This window comes from Mastomys coucha, unplaced genomic scaffold, assembly GCF_008632895.1.
Source record: "Mastomys coucha isolate ucsf_1 unplaced genomic scaffold, UCSF_Mcou_1 pScaffold4, whole genome shotgun sequence".
Taxonomy (NCBI): domain Eukaryota; kingdom Metazoa; phylum Chordata; class Mammalia; order Rodentia; family Muridae; genus Mastomys; species Mastomys coucha.
This window is the reverse complement of record NW_022196910.1, coordinates 17805425-17826963: the sequence shown is the minus strand read 5'-3', so window position 1 is coordinate 17826963 and position 21539 is coordinate 17805425. Positions and strand designations below refer to the sequence as shown.

General features: G+C 38.3%; 1 protein-coding gene across 12 annotated transcripts in view; it reads right to left on the bottom strand.

Moving 5' to 3' along the window:
* The window catches only part of Anks1b (ankyrin repeat and sterile alpha motif domain containing 1B), a 1082674-nt gene that overhangs the window by 674267 nt on the left and 386868 nt on the right, over positions 1–21539 (bottom strand). For all 12 annotated transcript variants that reach the window (XM_031349133.1, XM_031349134.1, XM_031349137.1 and 9 more), the window contains one exon: positions 20590–20755. In XM_031349133.1, the coding sequence (XP_031204993.1) occupies positions 20590–20755 (166 nt within the window). The remainder of the gene's footprint in view (positions 1–20589; positions 20756–21539) is intronic.

Genomic DNA, 21539 nt, shown 5'->3' with positions numbered 1-21539 from the left:
CCCCGCTGGAACATTAGTGATGTGGCCAGCAGGTACTGGCAGGGCAAGAGAGATTGCGGGGTAATCGCTTTTTTTTCAATTTCCTGCTACAGTTTCCAGAAAAGGGAGGGGACATCAGTCCATCCACAAAACCTTAAAATTTCTCTTGTCTACAAGATGTGCTGGGACAAAAATGGGGCAGGAACTGAGGGAACTGCCAACCAATGACTGCCCCAACTTGCGAACCATCTCATGTGAGAGAGCCATCCCCTGACACTATTAATGATACTCTGCTATGCTTGTGGATAGGAACCTAGCATAACTGTCTCCTAGCATGACTGCTGCTTCATCCAGCAGTAGATGGAGGCAAAGGCAGAGGCCCATGGCCAAACATCAGGCAGAGTTCATGGAGTCTTATGAAAGAGTCGGGGATAGATGAAGTAGAACATCAGGCAGAGTTCACGGAGTCTTATGAAAGAGTGGGGGATAGATGAAGTAGAAATTTCTGGTTTCTTTAACAACACAGTTTGGTCACTGACCCTGGAACTTGCCAGTTCTGCTGAGACTGACTCAAATCATCTCAGAAGTTCTCTCGTCTATGCCTACTTAGTTTGAGGATATAGGCACATGCTGCCACACTTAACATTTACATAGGTGCTGAGGATGTGAATCCAGGTTTCCACACAGGCACAGAAAACACTTAACTGGACAAGTCATTTCCACAGCCCCAGTATTTTGTTTTACTTTCCTATTCAAGAAATATTCTGTTACTCTATCTTGCTAGATCACTTTAAACAGCAAGAATTTTAAAAATGACATTCTACATAGTCATGCTGTCATTAATTATTTTTTTCTTTTGTAGTTTTGTGTGTATGTGTATATGTGTGTGTGTGTGAATTTCCTTCTTTTTCCTACTGTTAAAAGTATTTTAACCTCCAACTTTATTAATAATAATAAATATTCCTTTTTCTCTAATTTTCCACCATTGGCTTAGAAAATATAAATTATCACCAGTCAGAATGGCTAAGATCAAAAACTCAGGAGACAGTGGATCCTGGCGAGGTTGTGGAGAAAGAGGAATACTCCTTCATTGCTGGTGGGATTGCAAGTTGGTACAACCACTTTGGAAATAAGTTTGGAGGTTCCTCAGGAAATTGGACATAGTACTACCTGAGGATCCAGCAGTACCACTCCTGAGCATATACCCAGAAGATGCTCCAACATGTAATGAGGACACATGCTCCACTATGTTCATAGTAGCCTTGTTTATAATAGCCAGAAGCTGGAAACAGCCCAGATACCCTTCAACAGAGGAATGGATACAGAAAATGTGGTACATTTACACAATGGAGTACTACTCAGCTATTAAAAACAGTGAATTTATGAAATTCTTGGGGAAATGGATGGATCTGGAGAATATCATCCTGAATGAGGTAACCCAATCACAAAAAAGCACACATGGTATGCACTCACTGATAAGTGGATATTAGCCCAGAAGCTCAGAATACCCAAAATACAATCCACAAACCACATGAAACTGAAGAAGAAGGAAGACCAAAGTGTGGATACTTCATTCCTTCTTAAAAGGGGGAACAAAATACCCATGGAAAGAGTTATAGAGACAAACTATGGAGCAGAGACTGAAGGAAGGACAATCCAGAGACTGCTCTACCTGGGAATTCTTCCCATATTCAATCACCAAACCCAGACACTATTGTGGATACCAGCGAGTGCTGGCTGATAGGAGCCTGATATAGCTGTCTCCTGAGAGGCTCTGACAGTGCTCGACTAATACAGAAGTAGAAACTCACAGCCATCCATTGGACTGAGCACAAGGTCCCCAATGAAGGAGCTAGAGAAAGGACCCAAAGAGCTGAAGGGTTTGCAGCTCCTTAGAATGAACAACAATATGAACAAACTAGTACCCTTAGAGCTCTCAGGGACTAAACCACCAACTAAAGAGTACACATAGTGGGACTCATGGCTCCAGCTGCATATGAAGCAGGGGATGGCCTAGTCGGTCATCAATGGGAGGAGAGGCCCTTGGTCCTGTGAAGGTTCTATGCCCCAGTGTAGGGGAATACCAGGGCCAGGAAGCAGAAGAGGGTGGGTTAGTGAGCAGGGAGAGGTGGGGAGGGAACAGGGTTTTTTCCCCCTTTTTTTCAGAGGGGAAACTGGGAAAGGAGATATCATTTGAAGTGTAAATAAAATATCTAATAAAAAATATCAATCCAGAAAAAAAGAAAATATAAATTATGTTCCTAAATTTTGATGTTTTCTCTTAAAATATCCTGTAGAGATGCATTTAATAAAAAGGCTTAGTATCTTTGTTTACCTTGCTCACTTTAACGTGTTCTATGAACAGCAACTGTTATCTTCCTTATTCTTAGGCCCTGGGATTTTAATGTGTCTGCTGCTCACTTTCAGCATGGGTCTGACTTTTGGCCTTAACTCAAATGAAGCTCTTCAGGCCCCATTGCCCATAAGTATGCATTCTGTCCATGGCTATAACCTCATTTTCTTAGACAAGCCATTAGCTGAACTGCCATACAAGTCCCCCTTAGCTTCTTGTGTTTCTCTTCTAGTCAAGCATGTAAATATCTTGGTTTTCAGAATGCTGGGCTTATAATCTTGCATTTATCTCTCACTTTTGGTTTGTTGTACTGGGTGGGAGAAAATAGGGTCAAGGGTTCTGCTGGTAAAATCATTATGGATCTTATAAGGCCGATAGTGCATGTTATACTTCAATAATGAGAACCATGTTTACTTTAAAGGCAAATACAATGCAAATGCCTGTATACCAAGCCTTCATATGTATGCAAAAATATGCACAGGAAAACATAGAAAAAGAAGCGTGCTAAAATGTTTGTGGTTCTGACAAGTAGGGTATAAAGATTTTTTTAAATTTTACTTTGTATGTCTTAAGCAAAAGTATTAAGATAATTTATTCAATTTTATAATGAGACTATAAACATTCATAAAAGCTACTTGGAGGAAAATAAGCATTAATTACCAGTGATGTGAAAATTCTAAAATAACAACACGAATCTAACAGGATCTCCTAAAGAAAATAATTAAGTAAAAAGTACATGAATTTATGGAGGTTTGGAGACATTTCTGTATCACTGTGTCTCAAGTCTTAGACAGAATGTTCTCTCCCATGCTTTATCAAAGTACTTCAGTTGTAATGATGACCCAGGGTCCCCCTAGATGCCTGTGATTAAACGGCAGTTAATCTTCAAAGGGAATGAACTGCTCACCTAATTCACTCTGTTCATGGCATAGCTCTTAGCAATCCCAATACTCTTTTTATTCTCTTTACGCACAGGTAAGAGACACAGGAGACAGTCGCTAACAAGTTCGATGGAAATTAAGAGCAGAAACCATGTGATTAAATGGTGTGCAGTTTCCCTCCATGCTCTCTATAGAAGTGGAAGAGTAAGCTGCCCACACAGAATGGGTGTGTCATTAGGCAGTAATGAATGCAGCTGGAAATGCAGTAAAGGTCTGCTTGGATGACTATTGCATCTGCTGGGAATGCAAACAGGGTCTGGCTGGATGCCTCTTGCATTATTTTATGCAATGTATTCCAGCTAAAATTATGTCATTTTAGTTGCTTTCTTTCTGTCTGAGTCTTTTTTTCCCCAAGACAAGCTTTCTCCATATAACCTTAGCTGTCCTGGAATTCACTCTACAGAGCAAACTGGCCTTGGACTCAGAGATCCACCTGCCTCGGCCTTCTTAGTGCTGAGATTAAAGGTATGGGCCCCCATACTATTTTATATGAGTCTATAAACCTACTGAGCCTGGAGGCCCAGAATCTTTAACAGGTGCTTATGGGATAGATGGGTGAGTGAATGGTTATATGGAAAGGAAACATTCCAAAGGGCAGGAGGAAACACTGATGAAGATCTTGTAAGTATACACACAAAGTGGCAGATAATTTTTCAATGAATTTTCATTCCTTTCAACAAGTTACTTGTTATTTTGCTCTATTGCACTATTGCACATTAAGACCAATGTGATAAGCTGTTACATTTGTAAATACATTGCTTTCTTAACTAAGGTCAACTAAATAATGAAAATACTTTTAATTCTTGATTTTTAAAAACTATTTAAGGAGAAAATTAATACCAAAAACCTATACTTTTATCTTTCCCCTTTTTTAAAAAATTGCTTCAGGACCATTTAAAGAACAATCTAGTTTGCATTTCTCAAGTTTGTATATCCTAATATGAATATAAAATGCAATTTACTGGATAGAATCTTGAATACAATAAGAATTGATAAAAAAATTCCAATTTAAATGTACAGTGTGACTGAAGCTATATGTCAGCTAATTTAGTTAATGTTTCTTAATTGGAGTGTAGGAGTACCTAAAGAGAGAACCGTTATAGTATAATAGGCTATGAATGATAAAGCATCTATATAAAAGGATGTAAAGGGAGTTAGTAAGCTTGGGGTAGACACATCTGGCATGTCTAGACAATGTAGGGATGGTAATAAAGGTATTAAATATAGGTCTACAAGCATCATGAAGGACTTCTGAAAGATTACATTTGCAGAATAATACACTTTATAATTTAGTGCTGTATGCAACAGTGGTTAAGCAGAAGAATATTAATAAGTAAGCCTATGGAGTAAGAGCTTAATCATTAGAATGGACTGAGATTATGCAATTGTGAATTCCCATGAGCTATAATGCCATGGCCTCTTAGAAGCACTGAAAATAGCGTTTATTATATGGCACTATCATGTAATAGTTAACACTCTGGACTCTGAAAAATCACTCTTACTAAGGTTTCAATCAGCATACAGAATAAGATCATGAAAATGAAAATATTCTCACAGCACTCCTAGAGAGTGACTGTACACTCTCTCTCAAGCAGCTAGGCAAAAGGATATTGAATATTCCTGGAGTATAATGGTAATAAACATTTTAGGAGACAGATATTAATTACATGCTAGATATACATATTGAACATCATGTGCTGCCAAATCATCATGTGCAATTTTTGTGTTAATGTATAAAATTTAAATATTATGAAGTGTAAGCAAAAATAGTTAAAAACTTGTATAGATAAAATATTATTGCTAGTGTCATCATTTTATAGAGCATATATATTCAAAGTATATTTTACTTCTTTCAAAGAAGGAAATAATATACATATTTAACATGAATTAGACATAATCCATGGGAAAAAATATAGCTAACCATATAGATGAATAAGTTATTCTGTCATTCTCTAATTTTTATAAAATTAATTACCATTAGAAATTTTTGGAGAATACAAAAGTATGCAAACTAAATAACATCACATGTAATCTTACCATTAAAGACAGTATTGCAATGTAACATCTTCCTGGTTTCCTCATTTGAATATGTGCATAATATTAACACTGAATGGCATTCAAGGTTCGACAGGTATTTATTGAAAGGTAACCATGTGCCATAGTAAGAATCCACATAATCCCCACTCCAAAGCATTATCTTTGGGAATGGGAAGTAGCTCAGTGGGCCATGTTGTCTAGCCTATGTGAAGGTCTGAGTCACATTCCCCAGCTCCACACAAATCAGATCTACTCCTGTAAGACTCACTCAGGAGGGAGAGACAGGAGGATTGGAAGTTCAAGAGCATCCTCAGCCACAGGGGAAGTTTCGGGCAAGTCTGGGATACATAATACCCTGTCTCAAGATAAAACTAATCAAACAACAAACATATTTTCATGACTTCAGTGACCCTTCCCTTTGGATGAATCATTATTACCTTACCATCATTCATTTTTGACCTCTGTGTTGTCTCAAATTCATCCATTTACTTTAGAATGATGAAGACATTCTGTAATGTTTACAGGTGGCCACACACAGGTTTTCTGACAAACAGTAAGCAACTTCCCAAAGCTTCCTATTTTCTTTTGAAAATAAAAAAATTCAAGATTTATTTTGTGACACTAAATCAAAAACAAACAACTGAAAAACAAAATAAAACAAGACAAACCCAGGCAGATGACACCCTCAAAACTGTAGGCTTCAATAATCGGATGTTTAATTGGGAATATGGTTGAGAATATGGATAAACCCTTTATATTACAATTCTAGTACTCTTGCCCACTAGCAAGATCTAACCATTTTATGGCCTGACTCCCTTATTTGTAGAATAGTAAGGAGAGTATTATCTTACATACTAGCTTAAAAATCAAGTTACTATGGATAAGTTATTCCAACACATTACCTACTTTTTCCTTTACGTGGTTTGCGACAGTGATTTGGGTAGAAGCTATATGGTTGGGATAGGGAGAGTAAAATTTTTGGTGACAGAAATCAAACAACTGAAATCCTAAAATAACTACATAATTTTAATTATGATAATTAATAATCCTAAGTCTTATCAAGGAAAGAAATATTAGAAGAGTTGAAACCTGAGGCATTTGCATTTCTTCTGGAGCAAAAGATCTATGTGGATGCCAAAGGGGTTCCCTGAGAAAGACTATGAGCTAACCACATAGGGAAAGGAGTTGGGCAGCAGAGAATAGGAGCAGGATGGTTGGAAGTAGGGAGAGGTTCCTCTCAAAAATCTGAAGTCACTAAGGAGTCTGGTAGAATAAGGTGGAAACTGGTCAGGCCGAAGGTTAAAGCTACTGAATACTGAGACACCAGCTTATCTTACCAGTGACTTTAACACCAGTCAGACATCCTTAGTAAGAATTCGGATCATTTTTCTAAGAGCAATGGCAAGCTACACAGGGTGTTAACTGGTGGAATAATGCAATTGGATTCATGACTATGGTATAAACACAAGAAGGCAAATAGGACTACTGGGGATAACCCATGAGAAAGAATAACAGTAGTGTGATGGTGTGTATATGCTCAGCCCAGGGAGTGGCAGGATTAGAAGGTATAGCCCTGTTGGAGTAGGTGTCTCACTATAAGTGTGGGTTATAAGACTCTTATCCTAGCTAAAAGTGAGTATTCTGCTAGCAGCCTTCAGATGAAGACATAGAACTCTCAACTCCTATTGCACCATGACTGCCTGGATGCTGCTTGTTCTCACCTTGATGATAATGGACTGAAACTCTGAACCTGTAAGCCAGCCCCAATTAAATTATATCCTTATAAGAGTTGCCTTGGTCATGGTGTCTGTTCATAAGAGTAAAACCCTAACAAAGACAAGAAGGAACTAAGAGAAGCAAGTAAATCTGGGAAGACAGAAAATAAGGACCAAAATTATCCTATTTCTAAAATCTCTAAGATTTGGTAACTGAATTTAAGAGTTGATAGAGAAGGAGGTGGCAATTCTGACACTTGGGTGGCTGCAGGTGGATAGATGATTAATCTGTCTACAGAAATAGGAAACTGCTGAGAAAGGATGATATGAAGGAGAGATCAGGAAGTTTAGGTGGGGATGTATAAACTAATTGTGGTGCATTTGAGACACGGGTATAGATTTTCAGTAGATAGTGGGTAGATGGGGAAATGGTTGTATGGGCAAGCTTTAAATTATGAGAAGTGTTTATAACTATGAATAAATATTTGTGAGTCTTCAACATGCTGATTGTCTACAAATAATACACTGGAGGGGGAAAGAATGAATGAAAAGGGAAAATGACATAGAGAATACACTAACAGGGAGAAAACCCCCACCTATATTAACAAGTAGACAAATAAAGAGCAGCAGTCAGGGGTAGCTTTCCTGTTCTCTCCATGTATATCTCTGTCTCTGTCTCTGTCTGTCTGTCTATTTGTCTCTGACTCTGTCTCTTTCTCTCTGTCTCTCTGTCTCTCTCTCTCTTTGTCTCTGTCTCTCTGTCTCTCTGTCTCTCTGTCTCTCTCTCTCTCTCTCTCTCTCTCTCTTTGTGTGTGTGTATGTGTGTGTGTGTGCATGCCTATGTGTATGTCTGCCTGTCTGTCTGTCTATATGTCTATCTGTCTATCTGCCTGTTTAATTTTCCTTTGGTCTTTTTGGATGAATAAAGGAGGTGGCTGATGGATCAGGATTTCACCATGAACATGTAAACCCAGTTTTTCTCTGTTCCCTACTGACTAGCACAGTGTCCTCAAGGTACCATGTACATGTCTGACTAAATGTCTGACACAGTCTCGTGTAGACTAGGCTGACCTCTAAATCTTGGTCCTTCTGCCTCAGCCTCAAAAGTTCTGAGATTAGAGGTGTATGGCTTGTATGTTCTTTATGAATTCAACTATGAAATCAGTTACTGAGACAAGGGAGAAAAAGCACCTGAAATCAGAACACAACAGAGAAATGGAGCAGGAAAAGGGGCTGCTTGAATTTCATGGGCATAAATTTATGAATTAAGTATTACCTCTCTCATTACTATACACACTCTGACATTACAGGGAAACTTGGTTCCAAAAGGTAGGCACACCATAAAAGACCTATACTTTCATCTTAGCAAGAGTTTGGTGTATTTTTAGAAGCCTTAATCTGTAATTTGTGTTAATCCATTTAAAGTACAAGTAAAACTCATGTGGGGTGATTTTTTTTCTCTGTTTAGAATGTTTCAAAATATAGCAAGTTTCCATCAATTCAAGCAAAGGGAAAGAAATATTTGCCTTGTCAAGATGCCCATATGAATAAAGGAGGTGGCTAATGGACCAGGATTTTACCATGAACATGTGAACCCAGGTTTTCCCTCTGTTCCCCTCTGACTAGCACAGTGCCTTCAATTTACCATGTAGATGTCTGACTTAATAAATGGCTACAAAACCACTGAGCACAGAGCAAATGCCACATAAATAACTGCTGTCTGATAAAAATGGTTCTTATCAGAAAAACCAATATTTGTATGTAGAAGAATGCTTCCAAGGGCCTTAAAAATAGTTTGTTCTTTTAAATGAGTTAAACATGCCCTCAGAAATCATGTTGACATTGCTCTCTTGCTTAGCAGAGAGAAATGTTTGTCCTGGTCCACTTGGAATTCTTTTAATTTCAAAATTTTGGCATTAGAATTCAGGAATCTTCACTCTCTCTAACATATATATATATATATATATATATATATATATATATATATATATATACAGAACCCTGCTCCCTACACATATCCCCCCAATCCTGCCTGTGGCAGATGGGAGAAAAGGTGTAATGGAATATAGAAGATTACTCACAGGTGACATTTCAACTTTGGGCAAACCGTGGTCCAGTAAGCACATTAGCAAATTGAACAGAGGTAACCAAGAACCCCACTATCCTAGCATGTCACTTTGGAATGTGCCCTTTTATCGGAGATCATCCATTCTCTCTCAACAGGATTGGAAACAGTCTTTGCTGGTGTTGTTATAAATTGCTCATTAATCAAAATGGATTTATTGAGCACCCATACTGTGCAAAGCCTGCACTAAGTGATTCAAAATAACAGGTTGCTTAGTTACCACAAAATGGAAAAATTCCCTTGTGAAGGATAAAATTAAATGAAGGGCAGACAATAAAACATCATCTTTGATGGCATCTACTACTTCATAAAGGCTTCTTACTGACATTACAGCCATTTTCTTTTAAAGACAACTCCTTCATTAATTCATTTTTTGATGTTGCTGTACGTTTATATAACGGAGTCACTTCCATGAAAATATACACTGCTCTGCTTGAGGGAAAATAGACATTTTAATAGTGGCAGCACAGAGAAATGGAATCTCAGCGATCCTTATGTTAGCAGTCCAGTGTTATTCTTATTCCATATGAAATCTGCAGTCACTGAGGCCCTCGCAAAGTGTTCCTTGGAGGAAAAAAAATCACTTTTTGGTTGAATTATAAAGTCTGGTTGTTGAATATAAATAAACTACTAATTTACTTTTATATTAAAAGTAAACTAGTAGCTATGGTTTTAAAAAAGTTTTGCTCATCTGCTTAATGAATACAAAAAGGAGACTAATATGCATACATAACTGATATTTTCAGAAGAGATATATTTCCTCTATGAATGGCTTTACCAATTACCAGGGAGAAATTGCTCAGCCTCTAAGATAAGAAAGTCAGAGAGGATTTGGCTTGTACAGACAGATCCATGCATGCTAATACATTAAACATGTGTGGGCGGTTATAAGTTTCTCCATTTGATCCACTGGACCTTTATAATGCACCAAAATTTATAGTATACACACCAAACATTTCTTTCTTAGTTCTTAGGCTGGAGGCGGGGAGGTCCCACATCAAGGCATCAGCAGGACAGATGCCTTGTGCGGTCGGTGAGAAGGCTCAGTCGGCTAAAGCCTCTTTGCTTGGCTTGGAGAGGGCTATAGTCTTGTGTCACTTCACACACTGCCTTTTCAATTTCTTTTTTTTCCCTTACAAGTAGTTTTATTAAATAAAGCACCATTGATATGAACACTGGTGAAATATTGGCTGTTTTAAGATCTACTTTTTCTTCTTTTTTTAACATGGCCTAAGTTTATTTTATTCATAATAAATTGAACTTAAAAATTGATATGAAGAGAGAAATATAAATTTAATCAATGGATATAAAATGATAATATGGGTCTAAATCTTTCTTTGGAATGGGTAACATGAAGATATATATTTAAATATTAATGTCTTCTTTTATATTCAACACAGTATATATATTTTTATATCAATCATAAAATGGTGGACATGTTATTAAATGAACATAAATAGATAAAGTTTTTTTGTTTGTTCATTTGTTTTGTTTTTAGTAGAGCTTTAAAATCTTAGCTCTTACTGTGGTACAAACCCAAAATGAGAACAATTTTTAGACACTGGAGTTCATTGTAATAAGGCTGTACTTCAATGTCCCTCACATCACCAAAGGATTTTACCTCCATAGTAGCTAAGCTAAGAGTTGACAGTTCTGGTGCACCAAGGAATGAATTGTAGGCACAATTTTTGGATACAGATTTCCTGCTATGGTCAAAGCTATTTGACTTGAGTGATTGTCATCATTCTCAGCCCACAGGGAATAGGTTACATTCATTTAAGAAATGGTGTGTATATTAAGATGGCCTATCCATGGGGTCATTCATTAACTGTTTCAATGAACAATGGTTCTGCTTGGGAGTGGCACAGACATTATTAGGTGAGGATATAAAAACACAACTCATACTGTACTTCTGACAGGCACACCAAATCTTTTGACATTGCAATATCACATTGTTGCCATTTCTAAAACTGATGCTAGGAAATCACACAATCCAGTTACTCCTCTGCCAAAATACAGACAAAATGCAAGCAAGCAAGCAAGCAAACAAACAAATAAGCAAGCAGACACAGCTTCTAATGTTTAGTATAAGTTAACAATTATGTTCATAGCTTCTTCTGAAGCACGTGGCCATCGGTTGGACATGCCCAGTAAATCCTACTTAATTACTTTATTACTTCTATGAAGATGCTATCTATAAATTCTGCAAATAAGATCATACCCAAGGTGCCAAGAATTGAGATGCAAACTCTTAAAACCTTTTTTGTGTGGAATGTTGAGGTCTGGTCTTTTGCTATGTACTATAGTATTAAATATTGGCCTCCAAGGCCTGGTTGCCCCTAGGCATGAGAGAATCTACACATACACAAGTGATGCTATATAACCTTGCCCCCCCCTCCCCGTTATCCCTGATTGATAAATAAAGATGCCTACAGCCTATAGCTGGGCAGAAGAAAGACAGGCATAGTTTCAGTTCCTGGGCTTGGAGTCGAGGAGAGACCTCTCGGCTGGGAAGAAGGGAAAGAGAAGAGAAGATACTATGGGGTAAGTGAGTCATGAAAACATGGCTATGGGGCTGGCCAATTGGAGTTAAGAGCAGCCAGGATAAAACATAACAAGTTATAACTCAGGGTTATTGATAGGGAACTAGATATTAATAACAGAGTACAGATATCTGCCAAACTCTAGGGCATAAAAGGCTTATTATAAATACAAAAGTTCTGTGTATTTTATCCAGGAACTAAATGATCAAAGGTGGGGTAGAACCCCTTGTTTGAGACTAAATATTTACTACAACAGTGGAGGACAAACAATTAAATCTTTAGGTGTTCCTTTTAAGATATGACCATCCTTGATGTCTCTCTTGTCTCTTCCCACTCCCCCCTCCCACAAGAAAGGTTTTCAGGGTAGTTCCTATGCAAAATCTTCTCTCTTCCACCTCCTTCCTCCCACAAGGAAAGTTTCCAGGGCAGTTCCATTGCAGAACAGTCATTCCATTTTGCTTTAAACCTATACCAGACCATTCAACCAAGTCATCCATTGCATGCATTCCTGGAGAGACAGTTCCCTAATGCACTGGCTATTTATTTCCAAAATGTCAGAGTCTATGAAGGGAGAAGGAATGATCTTTACTCCTACACAGCTCTCAGCATCCCTCCCCCCTTCCCTACCATTACCTTTGGTTGGCCAGTCATTTCTTGTTGATTGTATACTATTTAAGTTGCTTTTCCATGGCTGAAATAAATACCATGACAAAAAGAAACTTTGGGGAATAAAGGGTTTACAGTTCCAGGTAAAAATCCATTATTGAGGGTAGTCAGGGCAGGAAGTCAAGGAGGGATTTTGCAGCAGAAACCATTAGGAATAGTTCATGCTGGCTAACTGTCTGGCCCATGCTTAGTTAACTTTGCTATATAGCCTAAATTGTCCTAGATGTTGGACATGAACCTAATGATGCTTAGGGCTGGGCCCATCAACATCAATTAATAATCAAGATAATCACCCATATATATATTCACAGGCCATTCTAAGCTAGATAATTCTTCAATTGAAAATTCCCCTCTCAGATGACTTTATGTCGTGTCTAGTTGACATTCAAGGCTCTAACCAGGATCCACATTGATTGGTTAGATATTCTTCCTGCTTCCAACCTTACCTCTGGACAATTCAAACCCATTTTGTTTCTGTATAGTCATTCTAAAACAAATACCAGATGATGGCATATTCTCCTCTCTTTCTTAGTATTCATTCCTTCTTAGCAGCATCCTATACCCTATGAGGTTAGTCTCTGAGTGAATTTCATTCTTCCATGCCCATGGAACTCTACAATACTGTCCCTTGGCTACAGAGTTATAAACCTTCTTTCATCCATCCATCTAACCATCTATAGTTGAGTCCAAAATCAGGAAGTATCTGTTGGAAATCATAACTCGTATCCCTCTTCTCCTACAATCCAGGAGTGCTTTGCTTTGCTTGTTACACTTACTAACTTTGAATTTTCTAATTTTGGGGACTTGCACCTCACCTCTATTTCCTTGGCAACACTTAACACGATTCACAGAACACAAGAGGTGCTTAGTGAACATACATTGGATGGGAAAGTAGGTAGATTCCACCCCATCCAGTCTGAGACTTGTCTGCATTAGGAGTTGTCTTCGCATCTGCAAGGACACATATGTAGCTCCAAGAGAGGTCAGTGCTTTCCCCAAGTTCATCAGCTCACTAGGGTGGTCATGAAAGGACAGTGCAAAGCTAAACACACGTCGTAAAGGACTCATAGCAGTGGAGCACTTGGAAATGTCAGGATCTGTGAATCCTAGTGATACAGGTTAACTGAATGAGTAGAATGGAACAGCAGTAGAATAGGGCATGCAAACTGTTTCCTAATCTAGCCAATAAAAACACACCTATGCTGATGGTATGTCACTAGCTTTGGTGATTATTGAGAGCAGTTCCTTAGGAGTCCCTGACAGGAATCTATATTCAATTTTTATTCCTATGATTAAAAAAACACATAATTTCCACTTTAAATTTACATTCCCTACTAGTAGAATTCATAAACACAGTCCAAAGCACAAATTTTATAAATTCAGCTGGGTTAACTTGTCAAGCTGATTTTTATACTAAACTCAACTATCAAAGGCAAAAGGGGGGAATCATATACCCATGCAGATTCACTCTTGTTCCATTTAGAAAACAAAACAAAACTGTAGAGGAATTTTAAGCCAGCAATATGGCTGCTCTGGCAAAGGATAACATCCAAAGACCTAGGTCTGTGTGATCTGCCACACACCTTTAATCTCTCTGGTTATAATACAGACACACACCTAGTATGTACCTTTAAGGTAAAGTTAGTTTGTAGAAGGAAGCAACCATGTTTGAAAGTAATGTCTAATTGAAGGGCAGACAAAGTGATGAATCACGGAGAGATCTGACAGGATGAGTGAGAGATAGGATAAACCTAACTCTTATGAGGACAGCACAAGAAAGAGAAGCCACTTAAGATATGAAGCACAGGGAGAAACAGTCAGTCAGCTATGAGTCAGTGCAGTGAGTGCAGTACAGTGGAGCAGAGTTTGTTTGTGACTTCATGCAGTTCAGTGCAGATAAGCAGAGTCAGTTGAAACCAAAGGATAAGAAGGAGCCAGAAGATTAGAACAATTTCTCTGTTAGTTTGAGGCCCATCAGAGCAATTCAGTGAGACTCTGAGGGAAGCCAGATTGAATCATTCAGCTTGGAGAGGAGTTTGAGCCCTAACAGCTGAGTTGAACCAGCCAGCCAAGTTCAGAAAGAGCTGGAAAGGGTAAGCCTCTGAGACAACAATTACATCTGGCGAATAAAAGTTACTTTTACAAAATAACAGCAACTCAGGTAATTGTATGAATTTGTGCTTTCTAAAAGCAGCTAGATAAATAACTTCTCATGCTATGATGTAGAGTTCCCTTATCAAGGGTCAGAGGAAGCAAATTCCCTCCACTTTAATGCAGGAAGGCTCTTGACTATAGGAGAATGACATCACCATTTAGAGCTATGCCTTAAAAAGAAGTGCACCTTCTGTCACATTTTCTCGGGTTGTTTGTTCTTGGAAACTCAACATACATCATGAGCAATCCAAGTAGGCCACAACAGATATGAAAGGTAAGATGTTCATTTGAGATCTGTTTAAATTAGCTCAGCATTCACAGTAACCCACCTGCCTCTGCCTCCTGGGTCGTAAGCTTGAGCCAACAAACCTGGCCGATGATATGATCTTGTACACAGATTCTACTACAGTCTTTAGTCAAGATGCCCTAGCATAATTAGCTGGAACAGCAAGCAAGAAATTCCAACAGAGCCATCCCAGAACTGCAGATTTACAAGCACAATAAATGATTGTATGTTGTTGTTGTTATTTCAACTAAGTATTAAGGTTGGTGTATTATGTGGCAATCAATAACCAGAGAGAATTTGACAGTTGGAAACTGGGTGATCTAGTAGAAAAATCTAAAATCTGTAGCTGTAACATTGTGACATGTCAGCAGGCAGAAGCTGGGGAAGCTGAAATTAAATGACTATGAACACTGAAAAGCTTGAGGGGAGAAGCTACGGGGACTCAAGGAGTCTGCTGAAGCCATTGGTGAGGACTTCAAAGAGAGAAAGGATGACTGCAAGCTGTGAAGAAGGGTCCTGATCTCTCTGGAGTCTTTACCTTAAATATGGTCACTTATCATAGCCCAAGATGCATAAGTATGTATCATAGGCCAGGTATGCTAGCTCAAGCTTATGACCCTAATAATCAGAAGGCAGAGGTGGAGGGGGGTTGGGCATCTTTAACATCATTATCAACTCAGTACACACATAATGAACAGGCATAAGTACAGTGAAATGGCAGCTGTCCACAAGCCAGCAAGAGAGGCCTCACCAGAAGCCTAGACATGCTGGCATCCCAGATTTGCAGAGCACAAAATGGTAACAGAATAGAAATCCTAGCATTTCCACTAGTAGTGGGGAGACACAGTGATCTTCGGAATCCAGCCAATGCTCAAAGGAAAAGCATGGCATCCACAGAAGATAAATGGTCTCCACTCCACAGCCTCAGCTAAGCTCTCAGTTCATAGCCATTACAATCTGCCCGGTATCTAGCTAGGCTCCATCTTCTTCCTTTTTAAAAGTTAAGCAAGTTTCCAATTTATTTCAAGTAAGTTTTAAAACTCTCTAAATATTGATATCTTGGGCAAACAATGGTGGGTGGGTAAACTGTTATCTCCAATCAGAACATGACATATTACAAATTTTTTACTCCCATATCACCTCTCCCAACAGATGACAAAGATGCACTTTAAATGTCAATTATGATAAAGAGCTTTCAGGAGAACAACCTAATAACTTTAGATCCTAGCTCATCAAAGTGATAGCTTTATAAACATTGTTTGGGGGCCTTCTTCTAGTGACTTTTATAATAGTTAAGACCTGCAGAACAATAAGCTCCATCTTCTAACTAGACTTGGCATCACTGGTTCTCTATAGGGTGGAGATGTAGCTCAGAGTTGGAGCACCTAGCACATGTAGTACTCTGGGTTCAATTCCTAACACGGAAAAAAGAAAAACAAAAGGTGGCTTTCCAAATACTCCAACTGAGCAATCCCAGCTGAAACAATGTAATAGAAAGGTGATCCTTGCAAAAACTATCCTGATAGACTCACAGATCCACGAGACAATACATTACTGTTATCGGTATAAGCTTAGAAGCTTTCAAGTAGCAATAGACAGACTGCACACGCATCCTCTCTTCATAAATTGTACCTTCTGCTTCCAAGAGAGGTTAAATGCTCTTTCCCATCACCTTCAAAGGACTCTATGAATTATTATAGCCTTATAATATCCTTACATATCATATAATCTGACAAACTTTACCATTCATTTAACGTCCTTCTGAAATAGATGTCTTACAGCAGGGCTATTTGGAACACTGTCTCCTCAACTATATCACTTTCAGAACTCTGAAACTTTAATCAGAGATGTGAGAAATTCTTGATATGTACACTCCATAACATATATGCTTCCGTTTTATCATTTTCTTTTCTGCATAGTGTTCTGAGAATATTCTTCTTGGCCCATTTCCCGTCCTTTAACACTTCCTTCAGCTGGAATCTCTTAGACTATCCACACACTGATTTTTTTTTTTTAATTCATATGTTGTATGTACCATCCTTTTCCGGTTCTAGAAGCTTACTTTTTTTTTCTCAAATATATTGTGGTATTTATTTTTCCAAAGCTTCTCTTTGCCTGAAATTACTTCAGCATGATCTCTTTATCTTTGTGTGGTCATTTTATACTCCACATCTGATAATAACAATATATGAAGTGTTTTCAGGTGTATATTTTTTTCCTTCTCTCTGCTGGTTCTTGTTGGATGATCCCTTCTCTTCATCTTTAATTACTGTAAACTGCTAATTTTAATAGGAAAAATATTTGATGGAATTATTTGGGTGCCTAAAAATGAGAGAGTATTCAACTCTCCTTCCTCAAGGGGTTATAATTGTTTCTGCTTCATTCCCAAGGGTATTGCTTTAAACTAAATTCAGTTTTCAGAACTTCTACATGAGATGAAGCTGGAGTGCTAATCTGTACAAGGGCTAGTTTACACTGTAAGTTCCTCAGGAATCCTCCCCCTTGTTTTGCTCTCAACAAATCAAGACTGTGAATTCTTTGGGATGGAAGGCTTGAGACAGCATTATTTGTCATTACTATTTAGGGTAAACCTTAAAATCCCAGTCTATGGAGGACGGTGTTCATAGTAGACTCCTCATACTGGGATCTTTCCATATCTAAATTCATCTCTCCAAGCACCACATCTTGACAGCAGGTTACTCAGGACAAATGTGGCTTTGCTGCTGCACAGGCTTCTCACACACTCCAATGCTTTGGTCTACCTGCTTCTCTAATGTATTGATAAAACAGGCTCCAAAGTTAGGTGTGATTCAACTATGTGAATTCCTCAGGAGCTTTTTGGTGCTGTTAAGACATTTCTCCTCGCTATATTTTTCCACAGCATTCCTTGTTTGAAGCAGAGAATCGACCTTTGTACCTAGGCACAACTCTTCTTTATCCCAAGGTCCTTGGCATTCAAGATACCTCTGGCACATCAAGGAAATCGAGATGTTGACAGATGACTAAGGAGAAACCTCCCTTCCACACTTGCACCCCTTCCTCTATTGTCACTCCTGACCCATCCCTATGTCTATGTCCTAGTCAAAACTCCCTTACAGCTTTGCACATTTTGACAATATTTTCCTATCTCAATGAACCATTCCCCTCAAGTCCACCATGTACTCTGTTACCTCTCTTATCACAAAGTTGCAGCTTTCACCCATTTCTACAGATGCTTATGAGCACTGGTTTTCTTCTCATCAGTCATGTAGCCTGCCTTTGTCTATAGCTTGTGCTCATCTGATCTTCTGCTATCCTTACATATTTTCTGATTTTTTACTGTCACATGAGAACCTTTATCTGACAGCCATATTCCTTAACACCCAGTTCTTTGTTTACCATTCCTAATTCACCTTGTCCCCTGACATAAAGTAGTACCATAGCACTAGACAAACAACACAAATTCCATCACTCAAGTTCAAGCCCCAGATCCAACCCTATTAACACAATCCTGTGAGGCTCTCTAATGTGTCAGGGCCTCCATTTCTTCATCTAAAGTGATAGATAATATTAATAGCTCACAGCATCCTAAGGGTTATATGAGGTGATGTTATGGATAGCTCTGGGCTTTTTGTAATTTGATGCTAATTCCCTTCTCCTGTGAGGGGCAGGATACATGCACAGTCAGTGTCCAGGCTGTTTTGCTATATGGTGTGTCCTGTCTTTGGCTTCTGCCTTCCCTAAGATGGACTTCAGCTTTTCTGGTGCTTTGGCAACCCAGAGTCCTGCTTTTCATTTTTGCTGCCCTGTTTATATTTCTATAATGATACTCATTCTTTTTATTATCAAAACATAAACTTTTTGAGACAGAGTCATAACTAAGTATCTCAGGCTGTGGGATGAGTCAGCATCAGGTGATTTCCTGTAAACCTTCCCACCTTAATTTGTAAAATAAAGGCCAGAGCAAGTGATTAGGCAGAGAAGGAGGGGAAGGTGGCAGAAGCACATGGCCTGGAGAAACTGCAAGTAGGAAGGGGTCTCATAGATGGGGAGAATGGTAGTGTAGTGGTAGATCTACCCAATCTAGGCCCACAGCTTGTATTCATATTAATTGAGTTGTGTTTTCATTGCCAGGGCATATTTGGGTTGGAGATTTACCACAACAAGGTGATACACATACCATGTAATAAGTACTTCATAATTTTTAACTATTTTTATTACTATATTTTCACCATATCCAAACCTCACTATCCTTCTGTATGCTTATGATTCATATGGTACTCCTGACTCAGCATTCCCCAAAGTCTATTTGTTCATCTCTTAAAAGTTTGTAGCCAATTATTTATAATGGCTTTTCTGGGTTTTACTTCAACTCCTCTCTAACTCTTTCAACCATTGCTTCCCCACCCCAGCCCAAAATACTGGGACCTGAACCAAGAGCCTCGTACATACTAGACAAGCACTCTGCTACTGAACTATCTCCACCATAATGTGCCAACTCATACAGAAATAAACATACTTGAAAATGTAGCATAATTTCTCTATAATAATAACAACCACATTTATCTCTTTCCATCTCTGGGCAAGAAATGTCTGCACTTACTTGGGCTGTTGATGGCTGACATCTACCCATCCTTTTCTTTCATTGAATGTTTCAACTGCAGTACCTCCCTCCACCAGACCAAGTCTTACTTTCTCCTAAAAAGCATTACCACTTCCCTCTCTTTCCTGCTTTTTTTCCTGTGCTACCTTCATAACACTTTAATATCGTCCATGTAACCTGTACTTTTCATTCCCAAATTTATTTCCAGCTTCATAACACTTTAATATCGTCCATGTAACCTGTATTTTTCATTCCCAAATTTATTTCCAGTCTCCAGAATCTTATGGCTTTACCATTTCTCACCTGGGTTTACAAGCTCACTTCTATAAGCAGCCATTAGATTGTCAACCTTTCTCCTGCTCCAAAGAGCTTCTCTTCCAAACTTTACCAAAGGTCTACTCTATACTGAGTAGAAACTTGAATCTTTCCTCCTCCATTCACTCTTATAGAAACATACTGTAGATCATCATCAATGGTCAGGCAAATATTCATGTTCAGTCCTAGGCCCAATCATTAATTTATCGTAAATAGGATACACATTCATTTTCTTTAGCAGTGCATGGAGACAGTATTTGTCTTGCCTTGCTCACTAGTTTGTAACATGAATTTAAAAAGAAAATAAAAATCAAAGTTTATGCCTTTAATCCAAGCACTTGAGAGGCAGAAACAGGCAGATCTCTCTGAGTTCAAGGCCAGTCTGTTTTACATAGTAAGTTCTAGGACAACCAGAGCTACACAGTGAGATCCTGTCTCAAAACCAATCCTCCACAAAACAAAACAAAGCGAACAAACAAACAACAAAAAGAAAAAAAAAACAGCTATAAACATGCTATAAGGATAAAATAAATTTAGCAGTTAAATATAATTTGATAAGTTAGAAATAAATAGGATGCTGTAAGGTCTATATAAAGACTCCTGCTACCAAGGGCACAAAGCATTATATCTGACTTAGGTTCCTAACAATTAAAACACATCTAAGTAGCTTCAACAAGGCAGGCCCATCTCCATGAATAGCCCTTAATCATTAAGAGGTCTCACATTGCAACCCATGGCTTACCTGCATTAACTTGAAATGCAAAATTGATCATTGGGGCTATCCTGAGGCACTTTTGTTTTGATAATATAGTATTAAATAAAATATTGCTAATGTATTTTCACTTATGTGAATATGCAAATTGAATTGACCAAGTGTGAGCCGGAAATATTACCATTTCGAGGAGAAGGTGCCCTTGCGATTTCTAAGGAGCAGGGTTTCTTTGTAACAGCTGTGTCCACGAGTTCACAAAGGAAGTTCTCGTTTTCCGAAGAGAATGTGTCCAGAGAAGCAGATGGTACGATTTCCATGGGGTAATTCCTCTTCTTTGGATAAGACTCCTGAATAGGAGAAGGAAGGGAAAGCTTCTTAGTAAAACTGCAGCCTTGACTGATTTATAAAAATCAGGAAATTTCACTGGATCCATTGGTATCAAATTAGCTGAGAACTGATGTTCTGTCTACTTGAGAAGGTCCTATAACCATGTAACCCCATTGTGATGATAGATGTTTTTCAAGTGTTCTTATCATTTGATTCCCCTGGTCCTGCATTGTATTAAGTTTTGATCTTCCCTGAGATATATACCCTAGTCGCAGAGTAAACAGTTTTAATAAACCATTATTTCCAACGCCCTGCTCTTTGCCTGCCTCCTAGAGATAACCATGTAACTCAGCATGAGCCAGTTAGACACAGGAAGAACCCTCTGGGAGGCCTCTGAAAGGATGGTTTTCCCCAGAGGAGTTTGGGAGGAGGCTATCCCTAGGCTCCTCTCTAAGGGAGGGGAAGAAGTTTTTTTAAATTGTTTTGTTTTGCTTTTTACTACAATGCAAACTCAAGATTTGTAAAGTTGCAACATTAAGATAAGAGTGCCAGTATCATTGAGTGGCTTGAATAGACCCAGGACCAGTTTCTTCAGGCTTCGTAAGTAAATATTAGCATGCTCATAGTTTAAGGTGTTCCTATTTGAGTTTTCTCTCAGAATTATAAGTATTCCATCCAATACATTAATATTTTTTCCTTGTCAATATTGTTAACTATACAACTAATATACTATGGCTGATAATTTTTTTTTTTTTTTTTTTTTTTTTTTTTTTTTTTTTTTTTTTTTTTTTTTTTTTTTTTTTT